Genomic DNA, 23,512 nt, shown 5'->3' with positions numbered 1-23,512 from the left:
CAATACTTTTATTATCATTAAATAATAATTCAAATTAAATTAGCTCGGAGAACACTACTATCAAATTGAATTTAAAATCAAGTTACACAAACCCAATTCTTCTTTCTCAAACATCATTTTTTTTCTCTTCGCTTTTGAGGCACCATTTGTCTCTGTCCTTTCATCTTTAAATATAGGGCTCCACTGAGGTAAAATATTGCACAATTTATTAAACGACAAAAACTTTTTTTTTAAAATTATATTTATATAATTGGATTTCGAAACTTTGACATGATATCGAAAGACGACAACAATCCCTAAAATTAATTAAATTTTAGTTAAATCGGTATTGATATTAATATTATTATAAATATAAAATAATATAAATTTAAGTGTAGTGAAACGTATTATCATTTTATTTAAATATTAGAGAGACTATAAAATTAATATATATTCACAAAATTAAGATATTTACTTTTTAGTAAATTAATATATGGGATTTTTTTTTTGAAATAGTATATATTATATCACAGATGGGATCAAGAACCTGAGATAATAAAATTGATCATCGTGATTATGTATGGTTGACTGGCTTTGGGTTACAGAAGAAAGCCTCAAGGCTCAACTCTCAAGCTATGGCTTTAGCTACATTTACCTTATATTAATAATTATTAAATAATGTAAATTTATGGTGTTTGGTATAAAAATGGGTAACGAAGTAAATGATGTGTTTGATATAAAAAAGGGGTCTAATTAATTAGGGTCACCTTAATTATTACCTATTAAGATTGCTCTAAAAAATCCAAATTGAATTTAAATTTTAACAAATAATTGATTAAAGGTTATACAAAATTAACAATTTTTTTCTTGAAATTTTTAGTTAAACAATAGTGTCTTCAACAGTCAACGTTTAAAATAAAATTTAATCGGCTAAGTTGAAGCCACGCCGAATAAAAGCCAAGCTTATGTCTGTCTGTATGTTATCTCAGTGGAAAACAACAGAACAAACAATATTAAGAAATAAAATAAAATTTCCTTTCATTTTCGAATTTTTTATTTTAGGAAAAGCTCCTGAAATCAGTCCACAATCTTCCCAGTTTCACTTTAGGAACTTTAAAAATCTCCACAAAAAAAAAAAGGGGAAAAAGAAAAAGGAAGAAGACGAAGAAGAAGAGTCAGCTTTGCTTCCTTTTTGCTGGGTGTCTATTTACATGGCAGCTCACATTGCCACAGCAATGAAGCCCAAGAACAATAACAGCAACAGTAACAACAACAGCAACTGTTGCAGCAATGGCTACCGCAGCGATGTCAGCAACGGGAGCGACAACAACTCTCCAAGCCCACCTCCATCGCCACCGAAGCCTCGTCTTACTCCGTCCCTGTCGCAGTGCCGCCGTCGGCTGCGTTCCAAGACCAAGTCCTTCGTCCGCCGTGAAAACCTTGGTTCCGGCCTGAACTTCCGGCGTAATCTCCGTTACTTGTTGCTGCTGCCACTTTTGTACATTTCCGGCTTGTTAATGTGTGTCGGTCCGTTTTCTGGGTTTTGGGGCTATGCTTCTGTTCCCGGATCAGTGTATCGTAGCTACGAGAATTTTCAAAGGCTTTGGGATGATATTCGCTTTGATAATTCTTCTGCTCTTCAGGTCTTCTTTCTTCTTCCTAGACATCTCTTTATAACCTTTTTTATGCTCTTGATTGCTGCATTTTTTTTTTGTATTCTAGTAATGGTGGAGCTGGTTGCTAGATGTTGGATAAAGGTTAAATTTTGAAAGGATCTTAAATTTTATGTTAATGGAGTGTTTTTATTTTTATTTCGCTTGTGAAGTGAAACTAGATTTTCTTTTACAATTTTGGCTTTTAGTTAGAATGGGTTTTTCTTTAATCACAATTCTTAAAAAGTTGTCATAAAATAAATTTGTTTCTTGGACAAGGCAGGGTAGTAATAAGGAAACTGATCATGAAATTAGAAAGCAAAGAAGCTTGATGGGGATAATGAATGTATGTGTTTTGAACATCCTACATGGAAAATGATGTTGATAAGAGATTTTGCCTTTATGTATGTTTATTGCTAATGCCTTTATTTTTTCTCCAATTCAATTATATTTGGCTATTGTCGGTTACAACTCACAACAGCGATAGCAAAAACTTATTTTTGAAAAGGACCACCCTAGGTTTTTCAGAATCATAATATGGCGACTTAGATAGAGCTAATTTGACACACTTTGTTTATTGTATCAATGATCTACATAAAAAGCCCTCCTACAAAAGAGACATTGGATTAGGAAATAAATTTCTCCTTCAGGTTTCAGTCCCTTTAATAGGATCTAAAAATGAGATGTTTCTTTCTTCAATAAGCTCAAAATGCTGCTTCTTGCTGCAGTTGTCCTCTGTGTGGAAATACAAAAGAAGGGTGAAAGTACAGAAACCTTGTCCAAATTCGACGGCTAGAAATCATTTCTCCATGTACAGAACGAGCATAATGGGTAATTCTTACCGAGATTGGTTCTCTCTTAAAGTTCCACGATACTTATATTGGAGCTTAGGAACAGCTATTGTATGATTATTCCTACATGTTAGGGATAACAAATGAAGGGTGGGGTTGAACATAAAATTTATTACTTGAGAGGGAGGAAATGAGCTCCGGTTTATTTGATAGTGTTTTTTCTTTTGACATACAGAGTCTTCTGGTTCTAGCGGTTACTTGATTGTTGATGCCAATGGTGGTCTAAACCAGCAACGATCTGCGGTATGCTATTATTGTATTTTACTATAGTACTACATTTTGGTTTTCTGCAGTCCATTTACTTATTTATTAAACTTAACAGATGTGCTTGGTTCTCACTATTTGAGTACACATATGGTTCTGCTATGCACACATAAAAGCTCATTGTTTCTACTTCTTACCTGATTGTCATAATATTTATTCTGTCATGTGCATGTAAGCATTGTTACTATTTTTTCTTAGATATGCAATGCAGTGGCTGTAGCTGGACTCTTAAATGCAATACTAGTTATTCCTCGGTTTGAACTCAACAGTGTTTGGAGAGATCCCAGGTATACTTTCATTGACCCATTATCTCAAAAATTAGCTAAAGGATATTGAGAGACCTGATTCGTGAAAACTCAACTGTTTTACAGTCAGTTCAGGGATATATATGATGAGGAGCACTTCATAAACAACCTTAAAGGTTATGTAAATGTGGTTAGGGAATTGCCTGAAGCATTGATGGAAAGATATGATCAGAACATTTCCAATATTCCAAATTTCCGTGTCCAAGCATGGGCTACTGTAAATTATTACTTGGGAGTTGTTCTTCCCATTTTGAGGGATCAAGGGTATGTGTCACATTGTTTCTTCTAAATCTATTTTTATGTTGGCAATGAAACATTAATTGTATTAGCATACTGCGAATGAAGTTAGCAGATTGTTTAGTAAAAAAACAAACTTCTTTTTTTCCCATTTATTTAGAAATTTTAGTACATGATATTTAATCAAAATTCTCCCAAGTATACTTCTGATTTGTTTGTGATGATGCATGTTTGATGCAGAGTTATCCGTATTGCACCATTTGCTAATAGATTGACAATGAATGTCCCATCTCATATTCAGTTACTGAGATGCATAACCAATTATAAAGCATTGAAGTTGTCTCCGCCTATATCATCACTTGCTGAGAAGCTAGTGAGTAGGATGATTGAGAGGAGCTCAATGACTGGTGGAAAATATGTCTCTGTCCACCTGAGGTTTGAACAGGTATAGTGCTAATCCTTGTTTTACCTCTTCTGGAGCAAACTATTCATTGTCCTAAGGAACTTAATGTGACAACTGCCCCTCCATTTTTTAGGATATGGTAGCCTTCTCATGCTGCGTGTATGATGGAGGGGAAGCAGAAAAATTGAAAATGGATTCTTTTAGAGAACAAGAGTGGAAGGGGAAGTTCAAACGAAAAGATCGTGTCATTGTGCCTGCTCTCAATCGAATTAAAGGAAAATGTCCTCTAACTCCTGTGGAGGTACCTAATAAAAGTTGAACCTTTTTTTGTTACTTTTTCCAACTATAGTTTATTTAAATAATTCTTTCAATACTTTTTTGGGGCTCTGGAACCATACTATTTAAAGCAAAGGCTGCAGTGCTGCTATACCTATTGTGGTAGTACAAATTTATGAGCTCCTGTTGTTGGCTTATTCTGTTTTTGTTTAGCTATTATTTAGTTCATAGTGCTAGAAAGAGTAAGGAAGCCGGTCATAGTTTGAACTTCAGAGCTGTACTGAAAAAAAGTAACCCATGGAAGTAAAATATCTCTAAAATCTAAGTAAAGCTGAAAGGCAGAATAAATTCATACATAACAGTTCAATTAGGCCTTAGGCCTTGTTATGTCATATACTCTTCCTACATTTCTTGGTATAAATTATGTTCTGGTTCTCTTTCCTATATTGATTACTAAGTAGGATTTGACCAGATTTTTATTCCTTATTATCTTTGTAAATGCTACAAGAGAGAACATGCTTTAGTATCTCGTTATTGCTGCATTTAATTCTGAATGTATCGTGTTCGAAACAGACACTGTACCCTGATAGTAGCTCAAATATGATAATTATTTCATGCTATTCAACTTCTCCATGTTGTTTTCTTGAGGTTATATGAATTCATTTTTTTATTTCAACTTATCTTTTGTATTTCTTTGGAATTACTCTGATATAAATGCTAGTCCAATTTTGGCAAATAATAGCACAATGTTTTTCCTGTCAGCATAGGTTGGATTGATGCTAAGAGGTATGGGATTTGACAATAACACCTCAATTTACATAGCCTCGGGGAAAATTTACCAGGCTGAAAAACATCTAGCTCCTTTACTAGAGATGTTTCCTCTTCTTTACACTAAGGAGTCTCTTGCTACACCTGATGAACTTGCTCCTTTTGAGGTAAATCTTGTCTTACCATTTTTGCAATGTTTCAAGTTTGAAGTTTGTTTGAAGAAGGCATAGTTTGGATTTTTTTCTGTAAGTTAATTAGTTCGCCAATAAGTTACCTTTAACAGTTCTGTCATTGTGCTCAGATACGACAATTAATAGATTTTCATTTTCTTACCAAGAGCTAATATCTCAATCAACCAGTTTTACGTGGCTTAAATGCTCACTCCCTTGATTAGATTGTTAACATGTATTTGCTCTTTTTAACAGCTCTTACTGAGTTTTAGTTAGATAAATTAAGCAAGTTGTTTGAACTTTCTCTGATTTCTATAACAACTACACTTAGCATCACATCTTTGCCTTATGTATATGACCTGTATTAAGCCTTTAGGATACAAAAGTTTTACTTCAATGAAATTATTAATATACTTCTAGGTCAAAGACTTGGGAATGGTTAATTAATAGCTAGCGATCTAATGCCTTTATCAACAGTAGTTATATGTAGAACTTAGAGGGCAGTGATTCTTTCTTTTTGCATCTGATCTTTATGAAACTGGAATGTCCAGCTGCATCTTTAAGGTTAGCCTGATTGAATGGAGCGTTTTATCATATTGGACTGCCTAGATTGAATCTATTTAGTTTGATTTCTGGCACTACATCCTTTAAAGAAGCAAACTGCACCTGTTTAACATCCTCTGTTTCTCTTTGAAGGGGTATTCTTCTAAGTTGGCAGCTTTAGACTACACAGTAAGCTTGTTCAGTGAAGTGTTTGTGACAACCCAGGGTGGGAACTTTCCACAGTTTTTGATGGGCCATCGAAGATTTCTTTTCAATGGACATTCGAAGACTATTAAGCCCGATAAACGCAAACTCGTGGTCCTGCTGCAGGACATGGATATCAGGTATTATCTTCTGGACTTCTGGGGTAAAAACACCTTGTTAATGTAGCCATGTTGGGTTATGGGCAAGAAGGATAAAAGTTCAAGGATTTTATAAATATACATCCTGAACTTGAGTTATAAAGCATGTTTGTTCTGTTTCTGTCACTTGAGTTTTAAAACATTACTGCTCTTATTTTGCAGTTGGAAAGCTTTTAAGGATGAGATGGAAGTAATGCTTGCGGAAAGTGATCGGAAAGGGATGATGGTGCCCAGAGTTAAAAAATTCAACAGAAAAACTTCCATATACACGTACCCTTTGCCGGAATGTGCCTGTCTCCAGAGTTCTAATAATTCAACATTCAGGCTAACCGAAGGTGCAAATGTACTCAATTCCCACCATGAGTCTACAAGATAATAAGCGAAGTTCGTACGTCAATTTAGTCCAGTACAGTGCAATCATCAAATCATATATAAGGAGCGTACTGTTTCTTTGTTTATGGTTGTTCTACATCGTCATTGCTGCGCCTGATCTGCCAAGGCATATAGGGATTGCAGCTTAGGCGGACGGCTTGTTGGTTCTCCAACCTTGGAGTTCAATACTCCAACGATGGTGCTTCGGTTTTACTTAAAGATACAAATTTTGTTTTGCTTGCAGTGCGGATGTAAGACTTAGATGGATTCGCGACCCTGATCAAATGAGGTACTGTTTGACAAGATTCTTTTGTTTTTTTCATAGTTAATTTCACTTAGAGCAGGAGCGGGACAGCTTTCTTGTTCTTTTCTATCATAAAATTCTGCAGATTATTGATATTGTCTCTATTGAAATTTTTGGTATGGCAGACAAGACTGGTTAGCATTGTCTTGGTTGGAAATGTATTTATTCAAAAAAAAAAAAAGTGCCTTGAACTTATTTAAGAAGGTTAATTTCTCCATTTATTTCTGTGAGTGGGAATAGGATAGAAAAATGAGGCATAATTGGACATGACAAGTGTTGTCATTTTTTTTAGCTTTTCCACATTCCTGCTATGAAATTTGCCTGGATTCCTGGCAAAACATGCAAACTCCAAATAAGGAGAATCCTGCCCCGACAGTAAACCAGATGTTTCGTTTTCAATGCATTTGTACAAAAACAAGGACTTCATTGATACGATATAAATACATTAAAATTTTAATTAAAATATTTTAAAGTTTAGGGATGTTTGATGCAATTAAACCATTTAAATGAATGAGATAAGTAGAAACAATCCATCTCTAAAAGCTAAACGCAGTAGAGTTCCATTTTAGTGATGAAACATAAAAGGTGGTTTAATGATAAATTTGGTCACTAATGTTTATATATTTTGTTGAAATAGTTTTAATTGTATTTTTGAGCTTTTTTTAGCTATCAATTTTTTTGATTTTTTTTCAAATTGGTTTCTTTAACATATTTAATTAATAAATTTAATGTTTCAATCTTTCTCTTTTTTTCAAAACATTTTAATCTTTCATACTTATGTTTAGTGAAAGGTTTTTTTATTGAGTTAATTTTTTTTAGATAATTAAGTTTATTTTCTTTGAATTAAGAGTTATTATTTTTTAAGTTCATGAGTTATTTATTTTATTATTTTCCACATATAATTATCTTATAGAGTTATTTAAGTAATAAATTACATCTCATTAAAAATATTCTATATATAAAATTTCACATAATTCTCATTAACTTTTTTAATAGTACTTTTATTAAATCTGTTAAAAAAATACAAAAGTGGCCAAAAAAGCTCGAAAACACAATTAAAATTATTTTAACAAAACATGTAAATATTAATTGTCAAATTTATGATTATGCCAAAATAAAATGAAAAGCTTGATTTTTGATCAAAGAACAAGAAGAAGTGGGAGAGGGATAGGGAAGATAACATGGTCCCATGCCATGCTAGTAGTTAAAAGGCTGGTCCAAGCATTGACCCTGACCCAACACACATGAGCCGATAACAACAATAACAACATGTGGCTGAGTTCCACCAACTGTCAGGTCACACTGTTTAATAATTAATCCCAGTGCCAAAAACTCCCACTGTTTTGCAAATTGGGAAGGGCTCTCCCCCTCCGCTACGCTTACAGGAGTCTTCACTGTCGTCAACATAATTTATACCCTCTTTTCCTTTTCCTCTCGTGTCACGTTGCTTTCTTTTCCTTTCCATCATTTTTATTCTCTTCCTTTCTCGAGTAAATATGAACACATGTACACCACACAAAAGATATCAAAATATGCTACACATAAACATAATAATATTCCAAAAATAATGCATAATTATAACATTATAATACAATATAAATAGATGAATTAGGGATTGTAGGTAAAAGCGTGCATGATGAATAGGACTTGAGCTTGTGTTTTAAGCATCTATCTATGACATGGCTGTTGTTTCATTCTTACTCTTCTCATCCACTGTAAAAGCAAAACTCATTACTCATCAAAAGCTCTGAACAAAAGCTACCCAAAGCATGCATGAGAGCCACTTCCTTTATCCCTCTTCCTTTGGCACCAAACCCGTCGTTAATTTTTTTTTTTTGACAGTTCATGCATGCATCTTTTTGCTGCTGTTTTAGTCACCTAAATTATAAATTGATATAAGAAATACCACGACACCTTTAGCTGAAACGTATTAAATATTATGATATCCTAAATTTAACTTAACTTATAAAATGAGAAAAATATTCCCCTAGTCATGTTTGTTATTTTTATTGAAAAAATAAGTTTTTTATATAATTTTATAGTCGAGTTGGAGTTTGATAGATGAGTGACACCAAATTTTTAAATAATAGTATAAATGTTAAAATTATGGACATTAATTTATTATGTTCATCTTGGTTCAACGTGGTGTATTGATTTTGTTACATTTTTTATATTTATTAAATAAATAGGTTAATTTTCATATTTATTATATACAAAATTATTAATTATATTATATCTGATATTCAAGCTTTTATAGTGTTCAAATTGTTTCATTATATCATGTTTTACATTTCTAATATATATATATATTTGTCAATCTAAAAGAAACTAGCACGCTGTACGGACAAGGAAGTGGGTAGGGCTGTTTCCTAAACTTGTTTTAACACAAGATGTTAAGACAAACTGCAAATCAAAGCATCTTCAGTAATGTCTTATATGCAGTATTAAAAACAAAAGTTTGTCGGTTTTTTTTTTTTTGCAGTAGTTGTAAAAAACCTGATCAAGACAAAACACGTCAGGCCTGTGCAGTGCTCCAAATCCATGGAAAGAAAGTTTTATTCCATATTGTTCCATGTTCCAAATTCCGAATGTACTTTATTCGGCATTAGCAAATGGAATGGGAATCTGGACATTGATGTAAGATAAACAATGCCACATGGCAGAGATACTTCTTTATTGCCCTAAAATTTCTTTTACCTTCTTCGTTGATTGGAAAAGTTTTGTCTGCATTACAAACATTTTTCTGCTACTTCCAACATTTTTCAAGGTAACAACAAAACATTACATGTTAGTCTATTAATTATTTCTTTAGCAATTCAAACATTACATTTAATTAAACATGAAAAACCCTAATAACAACACTAAAACCCTCTATAGATAACAACAAAACAAGGCAAGATAGCATTAGGGTTAAACACAAACAACTCGTCCAAATCGGAGTAGACACCAACCGCACCGGCCACCGAGTCGCATTCCTCCAGGTTATCACCTTCCATGATGTTCTTCTTCACTCTCCCGGCGATCACCCTACACACAAGCATTGCCCTCTTTTCATAATCCCCATCTTCCACCCCAGCTGCTTTATCATGTGCTTTGCCGCTGGTAGCTGTGGTGAGAATTCCTTTTCCATTGGTTTCTTGAGCCACCTTGAACCCATTTTTTATAATGCTGCAACCATTGCACTTTGGGATTGTGTTGCACAAGTTGGTGGACCCACTGAGACCGAGTGAACATGCAAATGTGGTGCAGTGAAACCTTAGGAGCTCGTTCCCATCTGCTATGCAACGTGGGTGCTTCTTGGTGGCTTTGGATTTGATCGAATCGCGGTATTCTTCGAATTTAGAGATTGTTTTGGGGGTGTTTTGGACTTTAAGGATCCGATCAATTTGACAGATTGGTGTTTGTTTCTTCAACCAGCTTGACTTGAATATGATTTCCACTATGTTCTTGCTTGTGTCCTCAGGTCCCAGTTCAGAAACTGTGTTTGATTTATATAAAAAAAAATTATCATATTATATACAAACGATGGGTGTCTCAGGGAGTGACTTTATTTTACCTGCATGCCTAACAGCTTGATGAAGCTCCAAATTTTCAGCTTTCATGAAAATCTCACCACATTCAGGGCAAGAACAAATGGTGCCCCTCAAAGAAGGATCTTTGGATATTCCAAGAAGGGGATCAACCACCAATTTGCACTCATAACAGCCGGAGAATCTCCTAAACGGCATTCCTCCAAAGGAACCACCGGCAGAGGAGCTGGCTGCTGCTGCTGAAGATACAGAAAGCAGTGAAGAAGAATTAGTGGAAGAAACTGCAACTCCGTTGATTTCACGCAGAGGAGCTTTCATGGATCTGCTAGAAGTATCAAATGAACCAAAGGATGCCCTTTTCTTGTGAACTTCAGGGGAAGCCATTTCAGGCCTGCAGTGGATGACCTTTGTGTTGCTGCATAATGAACCTGAACACCTCATTTTTTTGCATTTCTTGCCTGTTTCTTCCATCACTTGTTCCTTTTGTTGTTGCTTTTGCTTCTTTACCTTCTTCTTCGGCTGTAGCTTCTGTTGCTCTTCTTGCTCTTGTTGGTGGTGATGATGTTTACCAAAGAAAAATCCTTTGAGAACCACCCAAGAAGGTGGTTTGTCAATTTTCTGAGGCCACTTGTTTTGGTTTTGGTAAGCTTCCATGGTGGGTTTTCTTTGGTGAGTTGAACCAGCCATATTCAAGGAGATATAATAATACTAGTGATGGGTTTTTTGTTGATGTATTAGAACCTCAGATAGACTGCCATTAGAGACATGAAGGGGAAACAGACATGCTTCTTAAATCCTAGGTACCTGCTGTCTACCGAATACAGACATTAGCTAGGATTTGTATGTTTTTGGAGTTATTTTCCAAATTGAACTTATAAATAATTGCTTTCTCTATGGAGATGGTCATTATAGACCTTTCATGGCAAATAATGGCCGTTGATTTTCATTGCAAGTACTTGGATCATCTAATCGAGAAACTAACATTTGACCAAAATAAAAACACGAGAAACTAAACCATTTAATTTTTCGAGTTAGATTAGCGTTTGAGATTTCATTTTATTAAAAATACATTAGATTAAGCCACATTTAAATAAATTTATGCAAAATCAGGTGTTTAATTGATTTATTTTTATCATTTGGTTTAATTAATTTTGGATATAAATTCTATTACAACTTATTAATTTTGACATTTAATTGATTTTTTTTAAATAGGTTATTTAATGTGTTGAAAAACAAATCGAGTTGCGCGCTACGTAGTAAATTTTACATCAGCACAAATCTATTAAGTAAATTTTACATCAGCACAAATCTATTAAGTTTTTAGGAATATTTTATTTTTATTTTTTGAAAAACATCTCTTTTAAGATATTAATTAAAATTAAATTTATTTTAATTCTCCGATTTAAGAGATTCAGTTGTTGAATTGGTACAATTTGTAATTGTCGTATTTAGTCCACCTAAAAATAAATTGATGCGACTAATTGAGTGAGTTGTTGGATTTATCATAGGAGTTAACGATTAAATTTAAACGACCAGTGCAATTGAGGCCTTTGATTTGAGTCATGTCCTAGTTTGCAAGACCCTTGAGGAATTAAATCACGGAAGCTAATTTTAAGATTATTTGCTTGGTAAGAGTTGGTTGTCGAATTATTTCCACGGTTAATTTATATATGAAAGGGCTAGTGGTTTGAGGTTGTTCCTTGATCCAATGGTAAAATTAGGGGGTTGACAGGGGCCTCTAACCCCCCTAAAATGAAAAAAAAAATCATATGGCCCTTTAAAATTTTTAAAATTTTAAATTAATAAAGGTAAAATTGTACTTTAGCCCCCTAAAAATATAAAATTTTGATTTAATTATTTAAAAATTATAAAGACATATAATCTATTGAAATGGTATAATTGTATTTTTTTATCATAAAAATTACAATTTAATTTCAGCCTCTTAAAAAAATTTCTAATTTCACCTTGCTTTGATCATTATATTCTACTTATAGATTGGAGGAGAAAATCTATGGTAAGAGATCAATTCAAAGCAGGAATCAAAATTATGCTTAAAGCTGCAACTTTCGTTTTATTGATTTATTCAAATCTAATTTTGTTTCCTTATTTTTATTTGGTTTTTATTTAATTGATATTTAGATTTAGATTTAATTACTCTTCTTTATTTTTACAGATTCACATTAATTTTTTTATCATAAAAAACCATAAAATTGATCAATTCAATTTCTGTAAGATCGACTTTACTCTATATACCCATTAATAGGTTGAACAGGTATATTTTTAAATTCTTATGATATAGAACATTAATGGATTAAAAAATTGTAGTGTGTATTGTATGCCCGAAATATGAAAAGAAAATATTTTTATCAAAATTTGATATTAAAATGGTTTTAAATTTTAATATATTACCAACAATTGCATAATAAGGAAACTTTAATAACTAAAAATAGAAAGTTGTAATCGAAAATATTAAAATATATGCAATAACGACATTGTTTACTATATAACACAATTACGTAAATATATTAGTTTAATAATATTTTAAGGTAAACAAAATAGTTATATCAAAACTAGATTTATTTAAAGATATTAAATCTGTCGGTTGATTCTTAATTCAGTTGGTATCAATATTATTGTTAATATAAAAATATGTGAGTTTGAACGCATTAAAACGCGTCTAATTTCCAATTAAAGGTTGGATAAGAATTATGAATAGTTTTAAATATTGTATAAAAAATTTTAAGTATATTTATACTTAAACGTATTTTATAAATATAGAAGCATTTTAGTTAATTTTGTTATGATACATCAGTGAGTGTGAGTTTTTTTTTTTAAATGTATAATGTTTTTTATAATTATTTTTTTATTAAGTGGAAATTATTATTTTATTTTATTTTATTACTATAACAGGTCGCTCCCTTTTTCCTTGTGTGGAGGCTACAAAATTTCACAACATGTGTATGAGATAATTTTTCATGTAATACGAGTTTAAAATATATATTAAATTTTATATTAATATTTGTTCTAATATAATTATTTTGTACTATTATTTAATCATTGATTTGAGTCAATGTCACGAGTCAATTAATGATCAACTTAATTAGGGAAATTATTCGAGAATACTTTAGATTTTTATTTAAAAAATATAAATATAAATATAGTGAGATTTAAAACCGTACCAATTGCGTTAATAAAATTTTAAATTTACCACTCTACCGAAACTTTTATATTGATAATTTTTATATATTTTATTATCTTCATCAATTGTATATCTAGACTTGCTATTATTTAAATCTCAAATTGAATTGGTATTATGAGTTAACTAAAAACTAACTCGATTTGAAAAATTATGAAATTTATTTAAAATAAATAATATTATTTGAGGGTATTTTAACATTTTTATTTAAAAAATAATTTATTTAACTCATTTTTTAAGAATTCGTATGCCCTGATCTTCTGCGCGGTAACTTGAGAAATTCTAGTACAACATTACGTTAATGTCAATGCTGAACACGTGGAATGGAGAATGATATGGTGGTAGAGTTTCAGTTGTCCCTTTAGCAATGTTAGGAAGTTCATTGTTAATATTACTTATTTGGAGTTACTTCAAGTTAAGAAAATAAAACAACTTCAACACCATTGGGTCCACCCTCTTGGATTGCTTCATCACTTGTTTCCCTACATTCTACTTATCCTCGATATTAGCCTTAATTTCTGAATAATGTATCCGGTTGAATGTCTCATTGATGATGTAAGGGGTTGGGATAATATCATTCATTATAGGCAACCTTACGTTAAAATCAAAATTATTTACAAAATGTCTTCATGTAAAACTTGATGAGATACATAAAAGGGTTTGGAGCACAATAAATCCGCATATGAAAAGTTGAACTTGAATGCTGTGATGAGATTTCTGCATATAAGTTATCAATTAATTTAGCAGTTGGATAAAGTTACAATTTAAGACCTCAACAGATGAATACTTTCCAATTAATAGTCATGTAAAAGATTTTTTTTATAATAAATCTAAATTTAACAAATTAATTTTAATTATATTATATTTTTAAATTTAAAAAATAAAAATATTAAATTATAAGTGTGTCATAATCTAATATATACATGCATATATTGGTGAAGATACTTTGTGTTATTCATTTAATAAATGTGTTGGACTAGCTTTGTGAACCTAAAGCCCAAGCGAGCAGGTGGGCCATGAGATATGTTTATTTGGGCTGCTTATCAGGACATAAATTCTTAAAGAGAAGCCAACTCAAACTCAAAAGAATCCAATGGCTCATCCACTGTAATATTCAATAAATTAAAAAAAAAAAGAACAAATGAGAGCGGCAAAAAGGCAGGCATTCAAACTTCCAAAACTTTTTCACTCCCCCATCTCACTATCCCTCTCTCAGCGCGTTTCTCTTTCTCATGGACGAAGAAGATAGTAGACCACCATAACTCCCTAACCTTACCCACTTGACTCTTCGTTCCGCCATTTCTGCCCTAAAAAAGCTTTTTGTTTTTGTTCCTTCTTTCAACTTGAACTGCCCCTCCATAGACCGGAAATGCCGTTGAGATCCGCCCATGGACAGGGAGGCTAAGCTTCCGCTCCCACCACCTGCCAATCTGGTCCGCCCGATCCCTAATCAGGACACATCGTCTTCCACTTCGTCATCTTCCTCCCCTCCTGGCTTCATCCGTGATGTCCAAGCCGCCTTCAAGCGCCACCGCTCTCTCGGTACACCTCTCTTCCCACTTCAAATCCAGATCCCTAGTTTTTTTGCTTGGTTAATATTTTAATTGCTATTAGGGTTTTTGTGTTTACTTGTTCTTTTGGATAGGTTTTTTTTAGTTGATTTCTTTTAGCTGTTTAGGGCTTAGGTGCTACTTTAGTCCAGTTAAGGGAAGTAGAAATTTATGCTGCTTATTTGGTTTTAGGTATACTCATGTTGATTCTATGGTTGATGTCAATTAAGTAAATCATGATTTATTGGATGGATCTTGTTAGCTAATGAGAGACGTGAGTGGTTCAAATGTAAATTTATGTTGGAATTTTTGAGGGGTTTCCAGGTACAATTCAGACGAATGGTATAATGCCAAGACGAATGGTGGTTCCCCAGCGCGCAGCTTCTAGAAATATGGGTGCCAATAATGATACTAACAAGTCTCAGGATTATGGTTCGTTGAGTCATGGTCAGTTAGTCAAGGACAAAATTAATGCTGGGGAGTCTCAAGAAGATGCATTCATTACTCCACCTTCCATCACGGGAACTACCACCAAAACCATTGATGAAAATTTCAACCCATTTGATGTGGATCGAGATCAACACAAGGAGGTTGATGCTAAAAAAGAGAATAATCCGATCCCTTTGCAGGATGTACAATCTCAAAATGCTGATGGTGAGAGAAAGGTTCAGTTTTTAACTGGACACATTGCTGTTTCCCAAGGTAATGTGTTTTACAATGCCCTTTAAATTGCTAATTTATGTTTTTCTGGGCTCTTCTTTTCCGCAATACTTTGTGACACTGACTTAAATGGTTGAAATATAACTGATTACCTGTAGCACCTGAATTTGTCACTATGCCCTACGATGTATTTTCTCTTCCCATTAAATCTGCAGGGGCCGATGATGGAATGGCCACTGGATTGGAGAATTTATCATCTCATATGCGTTCACTTGCCTTGACAGAAATGGAATGGAACACGGTCAATCAAGTAGAAACATCAACAGTTGTCAATAATGAGTCAAAGCACAGCCACATTCAGAACCTAGAATCGGAAATTGTTTTGAAGTCTGATGGTGGGATCTCTTCTTTGGCGAAAAGAACTACTATTGTACAAGATCAGATACATCATTTAAGAAACTTTTTAGGGCAAACCGTCACTCAATCTTCAGTTGTGGGGTCATCATGTGCTACCACAACATCTATCCATTCTAGTTCAGTTCCAATGCTTAACCTGACAACTTATTGCTCACGTACCCAAGAAGAAAGAGGTTCTCATGTGGCAAAAGAACCCCCTGGAGATTCTGATGTGAATTGTCAGTTGCTAAATCAAGGAGAGATGTTGCAGCAAGAATTTCCTTCAAAGAAGGAAATGAGTAGAATGCTAGTTGATCTGGCAGCGCAGGCTTCTACCTCTGGTAATAATGCCCAACTGGAGGTTAATGAATTTGATTTGTCCAAAAGGCAAGAAGGAAGCTTGGTCGCCCAAAATGAACTTTCAAAAGATTCTTTTCCTCAGAATGATAAGTCAATCAAAGGGCAAGAAATTGCAGGTTGTGTCACTAATATACAATCTCAGCCTCCATTGTCGAAAGACTTGAATTCAAATCTAAAGTTAGAGCCTTCTAAAGCAGAGAAGCAAGGGAAGGCTACAAGTAGTAAAGGAGCATCAGCACCTCGTAAACGAAGTTATGACCCTGACTTGTTTTTCAAAGTGAATGGAAAGCTGTATCAAAGGCTTGGGAAGATAGGCAGTGGAGGAAGCAGTGAGGTCCACAAAGTCATTTCATCAGATTGTACTATATACGCGCTCAAGAAAATCAAGCTCAAAGGTCGTGACTATGCTAGTGCATATGGGTTTTGTCAGGAAATTGAATATTTAAACAGGTTGAAGGGAAAGAACAACATTATCAACTTAGTAGACTACGAGGTACCTCCTTCCTACTGTAGTTATGTGTTAAATTTTGATATACTAATTTTTTCCCCTTTTTGGTTGTTTCGATTTATTAACCAACAGCACAAATTAGTAAGATATAATCTAATTAAGTTGCTATTAAACAGATACTCATATTGGTCAATCATTTCACGCTAAACTAATATGTTTGGAGTAGTGACTAGTGATATTTTTGGACAAATTGAGCCTTTGATTTGCAGACTAACTTCATATGCCATGGAGCTTATCTGTCTTATTTCTGCAGTTAGACTATTTGGAACATTTTCTCGTCATTGTAGTTGTTTGCTTGTTATGTTCTCAGAAAGTTGGGGGCCTCGGAGGGGGTTTGCCTCCCCTGAGATAACTTTTGTAGCTCATCTCAATTTCTGAGCTTTCACTATGATGCAAAGATATGCACATGCAATGTCAGGATCAAGCGCTCCATCTAAAAATTCTTTATAGCACCCATGCACATAAAAGTAGATCTTGTTTGGCAAGAATGTTTATCATTTGTTTTCTTCTTTTTCTTTTTTTTTTTTTTGGGGGGGGGGGCGTGTTAATGATAAATGACTTGAACTTTTATGTTATATTCCGTCAGCTTTCTTGTTGATAGTAGTCTTTCTTGATATTAGGTGACAGATAAGAATCTGCTCCGAGAAGTGATGAATGGCTGCATGTCAAATAAAGATGGCAGAGTCAAGGATGATGGCTATCTGTACATGGTACTTGAATATGGAGAAATTGATTTGGCTCACATGCTATCCCAGAAATGGAAGGAAATGGATAGTTCCAATCAGACTATAGATGAGAACTGGCTTCGATTTTACTGGCAGGTTTTAAAGCTTTCCTTTCTTTGAATCTGTGTTGTTTTTTCCTAATAATATTGATAACTTTTCTTTTTTCAAATTATATGCATTAATTCTACTAGAATTTTAAAGCTAATTTGAATCTTGATAGTTGTAATCATTCATGCTGTGCTTCTCTAATGGCAATCCACCTAAATAAACATTTCTTTGTTGTGGCTAACAATTTAGCATCTTTTTGGAGCAAACTCTGGTTTTCTCCTTTTCTTTGAGCTTGCTTATTTGTATTTAGCTTTCCTTCAATTTCTTTAGCTATTTCTTCTCCTTTTCGTGTTTTGGGGCATAAGTATTTTCTCTTTTTTCTACTAACATATACAAAGACACATTCCATAAGATGATGTTCCTCTTTCACTTTGGTGTCTCATACAGTCCAGAAAGCCAAAGTTGGATCTAATGAGGATTCTGGAAACAACTTTTTTGCTTTGATTAAAATTGAGATTTTGCAGGCTAAAGTTTAGGATCTCTAAATTAAAATTTCTAAAAAGAGTTGCAATGAGAAGTTGATAGGTGAAATCAACAGTGTTTAAACATGCATATATTTAGTTGTTTCAAATAATTTCAGCATGATAGTACAAGTTTCATTGCTAACTGTGATGATATTTTCATGCACTCGGTAGTTTTTGGCATCATAACCAAGTGCATCAAGAGGAAAACTAGAAAATTCAGTAAGGAAAGAAATAGAGGAAAATGGAAATTACATGTAGGACAAGTGGGCAAAATTTTGCGGAGGCCACTGCATATCAGGGTCTAGAAAAGGTAAGACATTGCAGGGATAGGAGAGCATTAGATTTAGGTACCATACCCTTGCTTTCGGTTGCAGCTGTTTTGGCAGCTTGTATTGGTGTCCTGCAGGTCATAATGGGAACCTACCATTGAACCAAGGGCCACTCTAAGAAAAAAAATATAAAACTTCTTTCCCAATTAATGTTTCAGTATTTTCAGAAAAATTGAAAGCAGAGTAATCTCACTTTAGAGTTTAGATATTTATGCTCTTGTCAGCAAGTTCCTCAATGTTTCTACTTTTTTTAAATTTGTGTGCCATTTATGAGTCTTTAGCTTCAGCTTATATTATTAATTATGCAAAAAGGCTGAATATTTACTTTAGTTTGTTGAGCAATTTGTAGCAAATACTTCAAGCTGTCAACACTATACATGAGGAACGAATTGTGCACTCCGACTTAAAGCCAGCTAATTTTCTTCTTGTAAAAGGCTCTCTAAAACTTATTGATTTTGGTATTGCCAAAGCCATAATGAGTGATACAACCAATATTCAAAGGGATTCACAGGTATTCATTACTCATTGTTCTCTTCAACTTTAGATTTACGGTATCATTCTCTTTTATCAATCAAAATTTTGTTTCACATTTGTTTTTCAAAATTATTACTTTTATCAATTAGAACTTTGATTGTTTTAGGGTTAAATATTCAATTGGCTCTTGTACTATTCACTTATTGTCAGTTTGGTACTTAGAGACAAAAATTCACAAGTAGATGCATGAACTTTCGTTTTGGCGATGACCTAATATCGTTGTTAACTGAGTAATGTGGTAAGAAACCCAAAAATGAGAATTATTTGGATATTTTATGTTTAAGGGACAAAGGAAAAAAGAATAGGGAGAGAGAAGGATAAAGGAGGGAAAGTGAGGGGAAGGGAAGGTGCCACCAATGCCGATTGCCCAGCCATAAGATTCAAATTGAATTTTAATTCTATACATAGCAATCTCACAGAAGTTATGTAGTACATGGGCTAGATGAGTATTTAATCTATTATCTCATGCAAGACAACGATAGTTAATGCACTTCTACTTACATTTTTTTTCCAATATGTTCTGGTATTCATATATGCCGTGCAGGATCATGTCTTAACTTCTCTCAATTTATCTGAAGTGGTTGATGACTTGGCCAAAGAAATTGCTTCATGATTTAGTTCTGTCATGTTAATGCTTTAAACCAATATATCTCGAACACATGTAAATCTTTTGTAAACTACCATTGCAGGTGGGAACCCTGAGTTACATGTCTCCTGAAGCATTCATGTGCAATGAGAGTGATGCAAATGGAAACACCATAAAATGCGGCCGACCTTCCGATATTTGGTCCCTTGGGTGCATACTTTATCAAATGGTTTATGGGAGGACGCCTTTTGCTGATTACAAGACTTTCTGGTCTAAGTTTAAAGTTATAACTGATCCAAACCATGAGATTTCATATGAACCAGTTTCTAACCCGTGGCTTCTTGATATCATGAAGAAATGTCTTGCATGGGACCGTAACAAGAGGTGGCGGATCCCTGAGCTACTTCAACACCCTTTTCTTGTTCCCCCAGTCCCTCCCCAACCATCTTTGGCTCCAGACCAAAGCTGTCAACTGCTTGAACTTATAGCCAAAGCATGTTCCAACAATCAAGATGCTTTGATGTTATGCTCTCGGCTCACTCAGCTACTTAGAGACCCGATGTCTCAGGTAACATCGGAATCACTAACATCACGAGAACAACAATGCAAGTTGCTAACTCAAATGTCAAAGCTCTGTTTTCAGCTCCAGGAACATCTAAGCCAGTCAGGGTAAGAGTTTGTGAAAAAGGGAGAATATATACTTGCCACAGCATTTTTGTTTTTGAGTGTTGCAACTGTGGGATGACAAAATTGAGCTCATTTTTGGTCCCTTTGTAATAATATGTAAAAATTAACATTTGTTGTGTCCGAGATGAAACATTAACCTTCAGAGATTTCGTGAATGTATCTACTCATGAGTCATCCTGTTTTATAATTAAAAATATAATTAATAGCAACACAATTTTTCCATAGTATTTTAAAGATATAATCTAAGGAAAGCTCTTTACAGTAACATAAAATACCATAGAAGTTGTGATAATTTGAGCGATTGGGTAATGCCACTTGTAATTAGGATAAATTTTTTTATTATAATCAAAAATATTTTGGTTGGATGATTTGTGTAATTGGATAATGTTTTTTTACTAGTGATATATACTTGGGTAATGTTTTATGTAATTATACAAAATATAGTAAATGTTATAATTTGTTTAATTAAATAAAATTTTTAATTACAATTTACAATAATAATCTGGTGTATATAAATAATATTTTACATAACTGGATACATGAAAATTATGATTATTAACTCGTCAGCTGTAAGTCTAAACCTACCAAAAACTTGACCTTGCGGACTTAATATATTGCCGCCCTCTCCGAGTCTCATTTAAAACTAGAGTCACGGTCACAGTTAGAGTCACGGTTTTTTTTATAAAAGTAACCTTAAAAATAAATTAATTATTAAAATAATCTACTTTTTTTAATTATGTATAAAAATAACCTACTTTCTACGGTAAAAAGTGGTGGAGCCATATAATATAGCGCCACCACTTTGTCATGTCAGCCAGGGGTATTAAAAAATTATTTTTTGGTGGAGCCATGTTAAATGGCATCACCAGTATAAAATACTAGGGAAATATTAAAAAATTTGGAAAAACGGGAGATTTAGAAAAAGAATTTCATTTTTAGGTGGAGCCATTCTAAACGGCGTCACCACTTTTCTAATTTGTCAGGTTCTTATATTTTTTTTTACTTTTTTTACATTTTTTCTTATATTTTTTCTCTTTTTTAGATTTTTTTTAAGTTTTATATTATTTTCTTAATTTATTTTACTTATTTAATTTATATTATTAATTTTAATCGATGAAGTATGATCCGTATTTACTCCAGAAGATATCTTCAAATCTGTATAATATAAAAAACAAACATACAATATAATTATTTATTATATTACATTAACTATAAAATATAAAAACAAAAAAATAAAATTTTAACAAAGGTACCTTTTTTTTTTCCCTCAACTTCTTCATCTATACAAGGGGGACCAACACCCACCCATATATATAATAATTTTTTTTTAAAACAAAACAATAAAAAGAGTCAAAATACTAAAAAATATATTTAATAAATATTTTTTTAAATTAATATTTATATTTAAATTTATTAATAGTCACATCACTGACATGATGTGACAATTTATAATAAATATATATATTAATTTAAACTTTAAACTTTAAATACATATATCTAATGTTAAAAAAAGAATTTAAAAATAATATTTAAAATTGTAAAAAAAATATATTATAAAACATTTTAAATATACATTACAAAATTTTTAAAATTAATAATAAAATAAATAAACAAAATAAAATAAGAAAAAACATAAAATTTCAAAAAAATAAAAAAAAGGAAAAAGACAAAATTTTAAAAAATATTTAAAATATTATGATTTATTATATTATTAAAAAATTATAATTTTTTAAATGTATTTAAAAATTGTATTTAAAATTTAAAAAAATAATCTCAAAATACATATCTAAAATTTACAAATATATATATTAATAAAATATTTCAAAATTTTTAAAGTTAATAATAATTAAACATAAAAGAAAAAACAAAACAATAAAAAAGTAAAAAAAATATATTTAATATTTATAAAATAATATTTAATATATATATTTTAAAAATTTATATTTATATTTAAATTTATTAATAGTCACATCACTGACATCATGTGATTAGTTATAATAAATATATAATTTTTAATTTAAACTTTAAAATTTAAATATATATATACCTAATGATAAAAAAAGAAATTAAAAATAATATTTAAAATTGTATGTAAAATTAATAAAATATTAAACATACATTTCAAATATTATAAAACTAATAATTTCAAAACTAATTTAAAAAATACATTTTTAAAATTTATAAAAAATTAATTTCACAAATATATATATAAAGTTAAAAAATATTTTTAAAAATAATAATTAAAATTTAAAAAAATATATGTAATAGCCCGATTTTAGGCTTAGTCGGAACAGTGGTTTCGGGACCACAAATCCGACGAAAAAAAAATGTAATGCCTCGTACCCTATTCCGGTGTTGGATACGGGTAAGGGGTGTTACATTTAGTGGTATCAGAGCTACGGTTTAGTCGGTTCTCGGACCAAACGTAGCATATGTGAGCCTAGCTATACATGCCACGTTATTACTCTTGATGATGTGATATCTCCGGGCTCTAACGAAATTGCTTTGTTAAGACAGAGATGATTTTCAATCGAGCTATTTTCGATAATGCTAAAAATGATATTGAGATAAATGAAATATGCTCACGTTATGTTGGAATTTGGAAAGGTAAGTATAAAAATTTGTGATATGGATGTGTTCATGTATGAAAAGAGATGACTATAAGTTAAAAAAAAAGTTTATGTTGTGACAAGCTCATCCAAGTATGTTGGTGATTATATAATGCTATGTGCTCAACATATTTGATTAAGTGAATATGATAAGCAAATTTACTTAAATAGATGGAACGTGTGTATGTACATCTGCTTGAATAAGTGAAATCAGTATGTTCATATGATAGAATCTTATGTTTAATTGTTAAATTAAAGATAATAAATATTTTGTTTATGTCTAAACCATGAATATTATAATAGTATGAAAAATTGAATTGGAAGTCAAATTGAGTAGAACGCAGGAATGAGTACTTTCGTTCAGTGATATGTGATGAATTGACGGAAAAGACCATGGTTTGACCATGGCAACATGTGAACATGTGATTATGTGATTCCGTGTAAGACCATAGCTGGGCTATGGCATCGGTAAGTGATATGTGTGATATGTGATTCCGTGTAAGACCATAGCTGGGCTATGGCATCGGTAAGTGATATGTGATTTCGTGTAAGACCATAGTTGGGCTATGGCATCGGTATGTGATTTGTGATTACGTGTAAGACCATAGTTGGACTATGGCATCGAGAAAACGAAGTACTCAATTCCGTAAGACGTTCTCTAATTTGGCAAATGTCGGTAAGTAAAATAGAAGCCAAGTATTGGAATTTAATTAGATATTAACGTTGAGCTTGAGTCAGTAAATTCGTTGTGTGAAATTGTGAGTGACAGAAAACATTTGTAATA

The 23,512-nt window shown here is 32.4% G+C and overlaps 3 protein-coding genes across 4 annotated transcripts; 2 read left to right on the top strand and 1 right to left on the bottom strand.

The window, feature by feature from the left end:
- Positions 1-995: 995 nt before the first annotated feature.
- Positions 996-6,681, top strand: LOC107924681 (O-fucosyltransferase 10). Its single transcript, XM_041114040.1, has 10 exons — positions 996-1,622; positions 2,360-2,462; positions 2,658-2,725; positions 2,945-3,033; positions 3,118-3,315; positions 3,529-3,733; positions 3,825-3,992; positions 4,735-4,902; positions 5,602-5,792; positions 5,973-6,681. The coding sequence occupies exons 1-10, from the start codon at positions 1,191-1,193 to the stop codon at positions 6,184-6,186; spliced, it is 1,836 nt and encodes a 611-aa protein (XP_040969974.1). The 5' UTR covers positions 996-1,190; the 3' UTR covers positions 6,187-6,681.
- Positions 6,682-9,254: 2,573 nt separating this feature from the next.
- On the bottom strand, positions 9,255-10,906 carry LOC121229500 (uncharacterized). The gene is made up of 2 exons (XM_041114038.1): positions 10,043-10,906; positions 9,255-9,964 (listed from the first exon to the last, which is right to left on the bottom strand). The coding sequence occupies exons 1-2, from the start codon at positions 10,701-10,703 to the stop codon at positions 9,348-9,350; spliced, it is 1,278 nt and encodes a 425-aa protein (XP_040969972.1). The 5' UTR covers positions 10,704-10,906; the 3' UTR covers positions 9,255-9,347.
- A 3,392-nt stretch (positions 10,907-14,298) lies between these two features.
- Positions 14,299-20,327, top strand: LOC107924806 (serine/threonine-protein kinase MPS1). Of its 2 annotated transcripts, none has more exons than XM_016855406.2 (6): positions 14,299-14,754; positions 15,087-15,464; positions 15,638-16,671; positions 17,307-17,507; positions 18,662-18,823; positions 19,536-20,327. In XM_016855406.2, the coding sequence occupies exons 1-6, from the start codon at positions 14,601-14,603 to the stop codon at positions 20,103-20,105; spliced, it is 2,499 nt and encodes an 832-aa protein (XP_016710895.2). In that variant the 5' UTR covers positions 14,299-14,600; the 3' UTR covers positions 20,106-20,327. The 2 variants fall into 2 exon arrangements, with proteins under 2 accessions (XP_016710895.2, XP_016710896.2); XM_016855407.2 differs by having other exon boundaries at positions 14,346-14,754; positions 15,707-16,671.
- Positions 20,328-23,512: the final 3,185 nt, after the last annotated feature.

The sequence above is a fragment of the Gossypium hirsutum genome, chromosome A05 (assembly GCF_007990345.1).
Source record: "Gossypium hirsutum isolate 1008001.06 chromosome A05, Gossypium_hirsutum_v2.1, whole genome shotgun sequence".
Taxonomy (NCBI): domain Eukaryota; kingdom Viridiplantae; phylum Streptophyta; class Magnoliopsida; order Malvales; family Malvaceae; genus Gossypium; species Gossypium hirsutum.
This window is presented reverse-complemented; position numbering and strand designations above follow the sequence as displayed.